This window comes from Ceratosolen solmsi, unplaced genomic scaffold (genome assembly GCF_000503995.2).
Source record: "Ceratosolen solmsi marchali unplaced genomic scaffold, CerSol_1.0 scaffold6, whole genome shotgun sequence".
Taxonomy (NCBI): Eukaryota; Metazoa; Arthropoda; class Insecta; order Hymenoptera; family Agaonidae; genus Ceratosolen; species Ceratosolen solmsi.
In genome coordinates, this window is record NW_011948414.1 from 262,546 (window position 1) to 275,789 (window position 13,244).

General features: G+C 23.6%; 3 protein-coding genes across 4 annotated transcripts in view; 2 read left to right on the forward strand and 1 right to left on the reverse strand.

Annotated features, from left to right (window-relative positions):
* Positions 1–4,381, forward strand: part of LOC105368332 (putative uncharacterized protein DDB_G0277255) — a 5,576-nt gene extending 1,195 nt beyond the window's left edge. Inside the window, exons 3-8 of the mRNA XM_011507333.1 lie at positions 162–529; positions 823–1,041; positions 1,551–1,841; positions 1,964–2,305; positions 2,712–3,031; positions 3,736–4,381. Coding sequence (XP_011505635.1) covers positions 162–529; positions 823–1,041; positions 1,551–1,841; positions 1,964–2,305; positions 2,712–3,031; positions 3,736–4,381 — 2,186 coding nt within the window. The remainder of the gene's footprint in view (positions 1–161; positions 530–822; positions 1,042–1,550; positions 1,842–1,963; positions 2,306–2,711; positions 3,032–3,735) is intronic.
* A 1,962-nt stretch (positions 4,382–6,343) lies between these two features.
* Pex16 (peroxisomal biogenesis factor 16) lies at positions 6,344–8,344 on the forward strand. The gene is made up of 5 exons (XM_011506529.1): positions 6,344–6,537; positions 6,615–6,861; positions 7,502–7,790; positions 7,868–7,971; positions 8,073–8,344. Exons 1-5 carry the CDS (start codon positions 6,405–6,407, stop codon positions 8,317–8,319), a joined length of 1,020 nt encoding a protein of 339 aa, XP_011504831.1. The 5' UTR covers positions 6,344–6,404; the 3' UTR covers positions 8,320–8,344.
* A 925-nt stretch (positions 8,345–9,269) lies between these two features.
* On the reverse strand, positions 9,270–12,107 carry LOC105367757 (toll-interacting protein). 2 transcript variants are annotated; one of them, XM_011506530.1, is made up of 6 exons: positions 11,815–12,104; positions 11,311–11,469; positions 10,931–11,064; positions 10,415–10,619; positions 9,822–10,001; positions 9,270–9,479 (listed from the first exon to the last, which is right to left on the reverse strand). In XM_011506530.1, exons 1-6 carry the CDS (start codon positions 11,860–11,862, stop codon positions 9,369–9,371), a joined length of 837 nt encoding a protein of 278 aa, XP_011504832.1. In that variant the 5' UTR covers positions 11,863–12,104; the 3' UTR covers positions 9,270–9,368. The 2 variants fall into 2 exon arrangements, with proteins under 2 accessions (XP_011504832.1, XP_011504833.1); XM_011506531.1 differs by having other exon boundaries at positions 9,401–9,479; positions 9,786–10,001; positions 11,815–12,107.
* Positions 12,108–13,244: the final 1,137 nt, after the last annotated feature.

The window sequence follows — 13,244 nt, forward strand, 5'->3', positions numbered from 1 at the left end:
GTGTGAATCAACCGACGAATCGAAAACTATTAAAAAATTGAGACCAAAACTTTTGAAAACAAGAATCACTTCAAACGATAAAAGTAACAATTTCGAAGACATTTTAAATAGTGATAATGCATCAGAAAAAAATATCAGTATTCAAAATAAATCATCAAAAGGTACAAGTATTCAGCCGAAAGAAGATTCGAGAAATATAAAGAGACAAAGTTTATCAAATAGTTCTAGCAAAAAAATAAATCAACTTAATACATCTAGTAATGAAGCGATCTTAGACCAAGGTGCAAAAAAATTGCGAAGTGGAAAAATTTTGATAAAACAAGATATTCCAGTGAAAATTCAATTGACTAAATATGCCAATAAGAATTTAAATACTAATTCGGATGCTGCCGTTAATTCAAATGACAGCAACACAGATGATGTACAAAAACGACGACCAAACTTATTTTCCCAAGAATCTAAAGAACGTACTGAAAAAAATTCCTTCGACGCTGCCTTAGAGGACAATAACATTTCTAATAAAAGCAATGTAAATATAATATTTAACCTAATTAAAACTTTAAATAATTATAATGCCAATACGTAGTTGGTTGAATTTATTTTTTAATTAATTTTAATAAAATTCTGATTTTATCAAGTAAAAATTATATATATTTTTAAAATTCTTATTCTGATTTTTATTAGTGTAAAATATTTTTCTTATAAATTTAATTGCGATTTATTTGTATGTGATAATTGAACGAATGGCATTTGCAATATTATTGTTACAAATTAATATTAAAAAATGGTTAAAATATAACATATAAATTATTTTTAATTTAGACCACTCTAGGTAACAGATCGAAAAAACAATCACCAAAACATATATCTCCAAAAAGTTTTACAACTGATTCGGATCATAATAACCAAAGCGGTGTCAGAGTGGGTAGAAATATTAGTTCTAAAAGAATAACACAACTTTTAAAGGAAAAGCAGCTTTCAGAAGAAAATGCCTTTGATGAAGTATTAGAAAGTCAAAATTTAACAACTGAAATGGATAAAGTAAGTCTTGTTAAATATATACTTCACGAAGGAATATTATTTGTAAATACTCACGAGAATTCTTTATCATACGATGGAAGTTTATATTAATAATATCAATCTATCTATGTTAATATTTATAAATGCATAATTTGTTTTTAACCAAATTAAAGAACATTACTTCACGTTTATCAAACTTTATATTATTTTATTAGTTTATAATTAAAAGTTATTAGTTGTTATTTATAAATCGTTTTTCTTTTTTTTCTTTTTGTCAGAAATTTATCGAAGATAAATAAGATACTTGCTTTTGGCAGATTTTTTAAAGACAATTACCAGTTTTGTATTTATTCTTTAAAGATTTTATTTGGTAATATATATTTTTAAGATATCCATTAATCGATATTAATTTTTTATTGTACTTATAGTCTCTTAAATAACATTTTAAAATATATTTATAAATATTTTTTGTTAATAAATTTGGAAATTCGATAATACATATGATTTTATAAGAACGATGAACTTTCTAGACTGATAAATCATTGAGAAGTCAAAGAATATCGTTAAGAAATAAATTAAGTCAAGTTTTGAATAATTCTCAAAGTTCATTAAAATATATGAATAAATCAAATGCAAATAAAATCACCGACGTTTCGTCATTGAATGAATCTATTCCATATAATAAAACAAAAAATGACAGCAAAGAGATTAGCAATGAAAACGAGAGCTCTTCATTACCAAAATATATCAGAAGAACAAAATCATATGTGCCCAATGCAAGTACAACAAAACAAAAGTTCATGAATTCTGACCCAGTCAAGGTACCTGCCATTTATTTATTCATAAATATATTTTTGTAATATTTCGATGCCATTAAAAATTTGGTATATTTTTTTTATTTTTAAATCTGTTAAATTTAATGGTTTTTAAATTAATAAATAAGGAAATGGACGTAGAAGACCATATTGTGAGACAAAACTATATAATTAAAAATCGTTCAGACGACGATACAAGTGATGAAGAATCTTATATTTCTAAAAAGTCGTTATTATCCTCGCAAAGACAGTCAACGAAAGCAGCAACTTCACTGCATTCTCAAGATAAAAGTGCGATAGAAAATCGAGGCACCGAATTAAATGAGAAATCAGAAATATCTGGACATGAAATGAGTGCTAAAGAAGTGGCAGAAACGTCGAAAGTATTAAATTTATCGAGCAATATAATTAAAAAAATCAATAAACCGAACGAAAGTTTTGCTGAGTCTTACAATAAAGAATTATTAAAAGTAAGCATAAAATATTTATTTTATTTATTAGTATTTTTAACAAATGATAAAAACTTTTTTTTTATTATTTCTCACTACATTAGATAATTTCTAATTATTGTATTTATTTTATTTTTAACATTTCTCTATAAGAATTGAATATTTAAATATATATATGTATATATATATATATATATATATATATCTTTTTTTTAACAATTACATATAATCGTTCTGTAGAATCATTATAAAATTCTTTAAAAATTGTCTTGAAAATATAAGCAGATTTTATTTGTATATATATATATATATATATATAAATCGGTATATTTATAATAGAAAAATTAAATTACTTTCTACAAAGTCTATTTGATAATAAAATATAAATAAATCTTAAGATAAAAACAAATCAATTTTTATTATTTAGCAAAAATTTAATCGCATAATATCAAGAAATTCTCCAAGTACCGAAGGCGATGTTGATGATGACCTACTACGTACTCCTCATCCGGCACAGTCGACTTTGAATCCAAGCGGTCGACCCTTTACACGTCTCACGGAATTCAGAAGTTTTGAAACAGACGAGAGCTCTTCGTCTCATAATTCTTTAACAAGAAACGTGGTAAACACGTCGAATACAAGTAAAAAAGGTAATGACTTAAGTGTTCTAAAGGGCGTAGCAACAAGTGTGAAGGAAACTAGTGCCCCGAATGAAAACGAACGACAATTGAAATTATCTAACAATGCGTAAGTAATTTAATGTTGTTTATTTAATTCCGAATGTGCATGTATATATATATATATATATATATATATATATATATACTTTGTATTAATGTTTTTAATATTTCAGTCTAGTTTCACGTTTGTTTTTATCTTTCTTCTTAACATTCTAATACAATTAAAATTTATAATTTACCAAATTAATTTGTTACGATGAGAGAAACTTTACTTTTTATTTTTAAACTTCAAACTTGTAGATATTTCATGAAATTCCTGGTATTATAAGTGCATTAAGAAATAAATTTTGGAGTACTTTCTGTAATATTACCATCATGATTGTTAATGAAATCCTTTTAAACATTTCTTTTAAATACGTTTTCACCATTATAAATAAATTTTGAAATTTTTCAAAGATTTATTTTTTTTGACTAGTATAAAGTATTTAGTTTGAATGAATAAATTACTTACTCTAAATAAATATACATCTTTAAATTATTATATAAAATTTTTTATTTTATTTCATTATTAATTTCATTTATAAGAAAAGAGATTTTAGATAATATGATATTGTAAGATTGTAATTTAACACGATCATAATGTCACGACTATGTCTGTATAATTCATAAATAAATCCAATAATATACAGTTCAACTGAAATAACAAACAGTTTAAGCGTGAATTTAAAAAATCATAATGATAGACTCATTAATATAATTTGTTTTGTTTAGAATGATGATCGATAAATCGTTATGGGAGATTGCGAAGAAAAAGGTCGACCTAATAAAGGAAGCGACTTTAGCAAATCTAGAACTCGAGAAGAAACGTAATCAAGAGCTTGAACAGAAAAACAAACAAACCGATGCTAAGGTAAAACGTACCATGGCATTGAAACAGGCAAAATTAAAGATGAAAAAAAGAAAGCCTATAAATAAAGCGTATTATGTAGATGGAAAGTTGTACAAGCAACCAAAATTATCGAGGCCAAAGAATTGGGCTACCGATAGACTTTATAAATATCTGTGGAATCGTATGGAGCCTTTATTCAGAAGCGAAACAAGAATCGAATCAGAAAAATTCGTACAAGAACTTTCAAAAATTTCTAGTCTAATTATTAAGAGAAAGAAATATGAGAGTTACAGTAAAGTGCTTGAGAAATTGTTGGTGATGATGGCAAGACTAAATCTTATCAAGACCAGATACGACTTTTATAGATTCTGTCGTGACTTCATGCCTTACGATTTTAGGATAAAAGTTGTTCCTATGAAATTACCAGGTAATGTAGAAAATATTCCATATAATCAAGAATTAGTTTGTACGCCGATTTTGCAGGACGAAGACATGAATTCCGATTCCATTAGCAATGATAACGCTTAAGTTAAATTATACAATTTTATAAAGAATTAAATAAATACATTATATTTTACAGATATGTTGAACAAATTTTTTGCATAATTAATATAATATGTTACCGGCTAATATATAATTTTATTAATTTAGATATTTTACGTTTATATATTAAAAATTGTATATTACTTGTTAATATGAATTTTCTGGGAATATTAATACAATGAATAAATAATCGAACGATCACTCTGTGTTGTTTATACTAATCGAGCATAGCAGAACGATCGTGATTATTTATGTGTGTGCGTGCGTGTTTGTATATATATATATATATATATATATATATATATAATATATATAATCGATTCACGAATAAATGTGAAGATTAATTTGAAAATAATTTATATAAATTATAATATAAAAATTATTTTTATTAATCACAATGGTAAAAATTTTTTCCGTATAATTGTATTAATTAATGTCTAAATAAAATCTTTAATTTTGAATAAAGTTAATTCAATCGATTCAATTTATTAATAAATTTAATTTCAGTTTATTAGATTTAGTATTGCGAGTGTCAAAGTATTGTAATTATACTATTAATACGATTAAATATCGTTTAAATATTAATTTTCAAATTATGTAATTAATTTCATTTATGGTAAATAATTATAAACGAATAGTGTATATGATTGTTTATGAATATGAAATATTTTTATACTAAAGAAGAAATAAAACAAAAGTCTTTTATACCATCGATATTGTTAAATTTTGTCCAATAATTAGGAATCGAACAAATTTATTAGAAATTTATTTATCATTAAATATCATCCACTTTATACCCAAAGACAACTAATAAGATGTAATATAATTCGTTCAATAACCAATTATTATAATATACACTTGATTTTTTGAAAATTCAGAATAATGTAAAATCGTAATATTGATTATTATTTGGTAATATTTGTTTACATGAGTATATGAATACTTTTATAAATGCTTATTTTTATTTCATCATTTAAAAATACAAAATATAACATCTCAGTCAAATTAATTTGCATTATCATTTATTAATATGTAATTTGTTATCCTATGTTGAATTCAACGACTTATTAATAAAATAAAAAAAATCTATTAATTTTGTTCCGATCTTTGAAAAAATAGATAAATGTCTTTATTTTAATTATTTAAGCGTTGTTAAACATTATTTTGACAAGTTAAAAAAATAAAAAAATTGAAGTCCAATAATTTTTTTTTTTTTTTTTTTTTTTTTTTTTTTTTTTTAATCTTAATAAGCATAGAAATTTTTGTTGGATTAGTTTTTAAATAATTTAGTACGTTGAAATAAATATAAACTGATTTTCATAACTGAAATTTATTCGTTATTAAACATGTCAATAACATGTAATGTTCATGATTACTTCCCAATTTACCAAATATACTAAAATGACAAACTAATAGATGCGAACTTTTGTGGCAATGGAATTTTAATAATAATCGCCATATAATACATACATACATGACTATAAATTTTTATTACATTACATTATGATATAAATATTTCGATGTAAACGGGACAATTGATTAATTTATTAAAGTTAATAATCCGTATAAAAATTTTTAATTTAACCGCGTCAGTTTAATCCGTCGTCTTTATCGGATTTAGGAATGGAATGTATCATAAATGGCATATTATTTTCAAGTTCCCGTAATATTAAAAATAAAAGAAATTTGTCAATTATCTGACAGTGCTTCATTTACGGCATTGATAATAATTGAACTCTAACCTAATCTATATAAGCGATGGTAGAATGCAGAGTTATTATGAAATATTTTGTATATTTTAAAATTAAATGTATTCAATGCATAGATATGTAAAATCTATTTAAGACTTTATAGAATGACTATACAAATATTCTAAACTCTGTCCATTATATATAAAAATATAATAAAACTAAATTAAAAGTGAATTAATACCGATATATATTCAAAATCACAATACTTATCATTCAAAAGTAAAAAAGAAGATAGATAAATTGAGTTAATTGTAATAATGGTTCATTCTCTTAATATAAAAGCGATATTGTCCGAGTGGTTTAAACTCTATAAAAAATGGATAACAGATAATCCGAATTTGATATCGGACATAGAGAGTACATTAAAATATTTATCATTTTTTACTGCAGGTAAAGTAAAATTTCAATTATATTTAAAGTATTTATTATATATGCAAGTCAGTATATTTATTATTGAATGTTTTTAGAACGATTCAACCATTTGACATTGGCATCGGAGCTTGTTTATTCTCTTCCAAACTTAATAATTCTGTTCAATGATCAAATTATTAAAGCTAGTAAATGTCCACAATCAAATTTACCATCATTATATTCCAAATTAAAAATATGGTTAACTACAATTGATTATACAGAGGCATTATTTGAATTATCAGCTAAAAGAGTATGGGGTGAAACCGGACGATGGTTTATTATTTCCTTAATTCAATTACTAAAGTTAGTGCATTTGCTCATTAAAGAATGAGAAATATTTGACTATTATTTTACATAATTTTAATTCTATTAATTATTAATTATACATTTATATGTAACGCATAATTTTTTTTTATATAAATTTATTTAAAGGATAATTTTATAAGATTGTTAAAAATAGCATAAGGCCTTTAGAAAATTTACCAATTACTTATAATTTACTTATTTTTTTTATTCATAATTCATTTTATAATTTAATAATAATAAGTTCGTTAAACAATTTTCACAATAATTATGATAAAATGAAATCCTATTAATATTAATAATTTTATAAATCTGTTTTGTACTTACTTAAGTTTACGCTTTATTTAAATAATATGAAAATTATAAATACAGTTGTCACGAGCGTACGGATATTTTCTAAATTGAATTAAAAATAAAATGTAATTAGCTAAACTCGTTTAAAATTAATCGATACATGTAAATAGATTATATTGAACTATCTGTGCTGGATACATATATTAATGTAACATATGCTGTTAAATCTCGGTATCGATTATTTATTTAAACGAGAAGTACAATTTGTACAATTTTCTATAAGCATAATTGTTTTTATCAAGTTTTATTTCATACGCTATGAACAAAACATATTCTCTTAATTCAGAGTTGTAATGCGGTTAGTACTTATATATCGCTATAAAGAACGCATTACTCAGACTCCTGCTATTCGACCATTAAATCGTGAAGAACTCAATGAAAACTGTAATGAATACAAATTTCCTAAGGAAGCTTTTTCGCTCAAACGTTCTGGAAAGGTTGTAAGAACAGTCAGAAGCAGTTCAATACAAACAAGAACATGGACACCACTTGCATCTTCATCTGCTATTGAAACAGAAGAACTTGGAAATCCCAGTCATATTTATTCGCTGAAAAAGTCTCTTCTTTTAGCTGAAGTTTGTGTTTGAAATATCATAAAATATTATAAAATATCATAAATTATGTAAATGCATTTTTAATATTTTCATTCTAGACTATGTATGTAGTAAAACCACTATTACATCTCGGTTGTTTATCAATTACCGGATCGCGAGATTGGTTTCCATGGCTTTTATCATTTTTTATTGATGTAGCAAGGTAACTTTTTAAGCATTTAAAGAATTATTTCATATAAGTATTTAATTTATGTTTATAAACATTTATCATATAATGTAATTGTTAATCGTTCTTTTATTTAGTTTAAAAATCGTCACCGAAGAATCAATGCTCACTACGAAAGAGCAACAAGAACTTGTACGTCGTAGGATAGGATTACTATTGTATTTGTTACGATCACCTTTTTATGATAACTGTAGTCGTATCAAAATATTATCAATGCTTGACATGATATCTAAAAAAGTACCATTAGCAAGATTAATTACCGAGCCAATAGCCAAATATTTGCCACATTGGCAGAATACATATTTTTACATGTGGTCAATGTAATGAATATTTATAATATATTTTTACATATAGTCAGTATAAATTATATATACAAATATATTTCTAGAAAATATATTTTAAATCAAGGTAATATTCATAACATTTTAAGTATGTAAATATGTTATCTATATTAATAAAAAAAATAGTGTTTATGAATAATGAGGCTTGAACAGATTTTTAAGTATATATATTTTTGGAAAATTGATTTGTAAATTAGATTACAATGTTTATAATATTAGAAATAATTTTAATTAATTATTGAATATGTAATTTTATATATAACTAATGAATATATTATTAGCTTCATTTATTAATATTAAATAGAAAGATCATTTGTACAAAATAGATAATCAAAATTATGAACATATGCAATTTTGTATAAAAGTGGAATTTTTTATTTTTATTTTAGTTAACGTATTGTTAATGTACATTAAAGGATATAGATGGTGACGGTAGTTCCTTATCATACAGGATTCTGATTATTCCAAACATTTATATGGCGATTTTGGTAAAAGATAATAAAATAACTAAGCAATAGTTTTAAGTTATTATGAATTATGATGACAAATTTGTATTCTTTCATATATAAAACAAATAAATTGTTATTAAAATATATTTACCATGGATTAAATAATTTGTATTTCATAATATTATGTAAATGTATATATATTATTAAAAACTTGTATAAAAAAAAAAGTCTAATATTAATATCATATCTAATATTTTTTTTTTTTTTTATTATTATTTTCTCATTTTATCATTAATTCAGAATTTTAACAATAAAAATCAGTATAAAATTGAAATAAGTAATAGATTAAACGAAATGATTGAAGTGAAATAAAATATTAAAAAAGTGAACATTCTTATATTACCATAAGGTGGGATGAATAAATTAATGTATATATCATAATATTATGTAAATATATTACTTTGATTGCAAATAATACTTTTACAGCAAAATTTTACAAATACAGCACTGGCGATTATATGCTAAGCACGAATTTTGGTTGTCTTTATAAAGAATATAATTAATTATATTTATAGAAACAGATTTATTCCACCATTTGGAGAAGCGTGTTTATTGTTATATCCTTCTTGCCGCTGTTTGCATCATAAACGGATTTTATCACTTCTTTATCAATATTTGGAAACATTTCTGAAATCTATAAGAAACAAGTTTTTATATGAATATTGAATATTTAATGTATTACTCAATGTCATGATAATAATATTAAATATTTTAATTATTTACAACAAAATAGTGTTAAATATAAATAACTAGCCTATCGATAAAGAATAATATATACACATAATCTGCTTATATTACATTGGAAATAAAACTATAGCTTTTCATTTTTCTAAAAATCTATATTAAAATTAAATGTAATGCAATAAATCCAATTTTTCGAAATTGTATATTAGATTTATATGATTTATATTTTATCTGGCATGTAAATATTTTAACATACCATAATATTTTACTAACTAAATTGACGAAAACATACTTGTTTTAATTCAATTTCTGCATTAGGTAGTAAACTCGCAAGAACAGGTGGAGTGGGATTGACTGGAGGTTCTGTGTAAACATTAACAGGTGCAAATGGCGTTGTACTTTTAGTTACATTTGTTGACGGAATCATCATAACAGGTGCGGGCATTTCCATATATGACTTTGGATACCTTGCCTAACAGAAATAAGAATTATAAAGAATTAAAAAAAAATCTATTACTTTAATTTTTAATAAGCATCCCATAATTTTATAAATATTTAATCGTATACTATATATACAAATAATTTATGAGAAAAAGATTAATCGATTCAACAACAAAATAAATTCATGATAAATTCTTGCATAAATAAGAATTTTCTATTTCATATAAACAAATAAAAATATGTATATGTATATATATATATATATATATATATATATATAAAGTATATATTTTTATTCAATTAGAGTTTTATTATTATATAAAGATCGTAGTGTTTCATTATGAAAACTATATCTAAAGTATTAAATATAATTTTTTAAATTATTTAAATAAATTGTCCTTGGAGATTATAATTATTTAATAAAAAGAAAAAAAAAAGGCTTACCTGATAACTTAATACTAAATTAATAGAACCTTCTTGATTGTCTCCCTGTTTTCCACTAAGTAAGTACCAGTCTTCGTACGTTGTTCCTTTCTCAACAACTTGAGATGGAATATCTATGTGGCCCCATGCAATTAATTCATCCATTGTAAAAGAATATTCATCATATATTTCTACATATATCTTATTAACTCCAGGTGGAAGGAAGCTAAATTTGAACATTGGTCAAATAAGTGAATGTAATATATATTATCGTTCTGATGATCTTTTTCAAAATTTTACATATATCATAAAATATTTTAAATTATTTTCTTTATTTTCAAGATTAATTAATTTCAATGTCTATTTACTTTTTAAATTGGCGATAAATAATTTTATTATAAATGTTTGGAAAAAATTGACTTTTGGAAAATTTATCAAGTTGCTCAATAAGAAAACTGACAACCATGAAAATAATTAGAATTTTATTGTCATCGTTTATAAATTTTTCAAGTTTGTTTTTATCAATTAACTCCTTACACTTGAATGACTTTGTTCCAATGTGGATTTTTTCCTCCTTTTCTGTCTGTGTGAGTTTCATATATCGTATGTCCTACTCTTAGTCTAACGTAAGGATCCATTCCTGTGAATCCATAGTTTTTTACAAGTCTTGCCTAAATAAAATTAATAGTTATAGACAAAATTTGAACGATAATTTATAATTTTTCATAAATTAAATTGTTTCTTTAAATTATTTTCTTATACTAACGATTTTTTTTTATCAAAATAAGTAACGTAAAAGTAAATGCATAGAAATAATTTCTTAATTAGCTTCGTTTGAATGAAATTTATGCTAATATAATATTGAATTTACCGAATTTATCAATTAATGCTTTTATAAAATAAATTCTTGCTATTACTTGCACTACTGTTATGGTAAGTCTTCCCATCATACTCATTGTCTGATTTTGCATTTGTTGTAATACTATTGCAGCTTGTCGATCTGCTTCCTCTTGCTGATTATTACCCGTTGTCTCTTCTATTCTTAAAAAATTTGGTGGTAAAGGCCCAAGAAATGCCTTAAAAATGATTTCAATTTAAATAAATTATAATGCTCCTAAGAAATACCATAAATCCTTAGCAATAGGGAATAACACGATAGGTTTGTATTATAAATAAAATTGTGGTAAACAATATGGAGTAAATTTATTATTAATACTTTAAGGAAGTATATAATATTGTTTATATTTTTATGAACTATGTTTCAATAATTATTTCACTTGTTTGTTTTCGTTTTATGTTACAAATATTTTATCAACAAATTAAAAATCTTAATATAAATCTCACAATCTAATAATAGGATGAATATTCATATTTTTGTAAGGATTGAGTGAGCAGAAAAGTGAAATATTCGAATGACTTACTCTTTTTCTCCATTCTTCGTATTGTTCCAGACTTTTTGTGGTTTCCATGTTACGTCTTACTTATTAATTAACAACTCGGCCACGATAAAGCAATCGTCGACGCAGCCTTTTCATTAAGTTATTTCGTTAAAGTCTTTACATAAAAGATTGACACTTGACACTTCTCTTGTAGTAAATATTCTTTATTTTTCTTAAAAATTAAGTACCTGCAAAAAAATATATATACATGTAGATACGTTTTATTACTAGTTTACATATGACTAAACGCAACCACACAAAATTGCAAATAACTTGACGATTTCTGACCGTATTTTTATCATTGTATTTGATAAACAGATAAAACCATCGTGGATTTTCTGCTTTACCGACGGAGTACTTATTATTGATCGAATTGTGGAGTTTTTTTTTATTCTTAGCTATTACATCCGCTGGAATATTATATTTGGAATATTTAATAAGATAGAAATCAATTGTTAATATATTTTGACAATCTTTTTTTCTTCTTCAAAAACAAGGGTTTTTGAAAAAAAAAACCTTTTCTTTTTCTTTTTTTGATGTTTTTATATATGCAATATTACTATATATGCATTAATGTGTAAGCTTTAAATTTCATACCAAACTGTTATAAACAGTAAAAATTTCGAGCTATAATCTTGTATGGAGATATGTAATCATGAGGAGATTGAAATTTCAAAAATACTATTTACTAGATGAAGTCGAACAAAAACAAGAAGTCTTTGATTGAATTTGTTTTCTAAATGTGCTTAATAATACTGGCAAATAATAAATAGTATCCTATTTAATTTCGAACAAATTTAAAATACACATTGATTAATTATTTAACATTATTGTGCGTATTTAAATATATTAATAAAATATTAAAAATTTTAAAATAATTTATTGTATTAAATTAATATTAATATAATATTATATATATATATATATATATCACTTCTTTTCTCTTCTATTGTGTGACAAAATTTAAACTCAATTTGTATTCGAATTAAAATGTTTGCATAAAAATAATGTAACATTCGTTTATAAATTAAATTTTTTATTTTTGTTGAAATTAGTTTCACATCGACTATTCAAGCTAAATAAGTTCATAATGTCGATTAATAGGTAAATAAATAAGTGGGAACTATTATTTGTTCTGATTAAGGTAGAGTGATCACGTGGTTAGTGCAGGTTAGTGATTTAGGATATTCTTAACTTAATTTTTAAGATATCAATGGCTTTCTTTACATTTCTTATTATTGGACAATCTCCAAAAATATATAAGCAATTCATATATAATTTATGTAATTTAATTAAGTTTAATTAGAATTCTGCCCAATAAATTTGGAGTGAAACAATGTTTTTATAATTTGTAAATGTGAAATTATTTTCAGGTCTTGTCTAAGAATTTGTACGTAGTTGTTAGATTTTAA

Coding starts and splice junctions, on each gene's coding strand:
- Pex16 (XM_011506529.1), top strand. CDS start 6,405: ATGGTTCATTCTCTTAATATAAAAGCGATATTGTCCGAGTGGTTTAAA. Junction 6,538..6,614: donor TTTATCATTTTTTACTGCAG/GTAAAGTAAAAT, acceptor GAATGTTTTTAG/AACGATTCAACCATTTGACA. Junction 6,862..7,501: donor TCCTTAATTCAATTACTAAA/GTTAGTGCATTT, acceptor CTCTTAATTCAG/AGTTGTAATGCGGTTAGTAC.
- LOC105367757 (XM_011506530.1), bottom strand. CDS start 11,862: ATGGAAACCACAAAAAGTCTGGAACAATACGAAGAATGGAGAAAAAGA. Junction 11,065..11,310: donor TTACCATAACAGTAGTGCAA/GTAATAGCAAGA, acceptor AATTTTATTTAG/GCAAGACTTGTAAAAAACTA. Junction 9,480..9,821: donor CAGAAATTGAATTAAAACAA/GTATGTTTTCGT, acceptor TGTTTCTTATAG/ATTTCAGAAATGTTTCCAAA.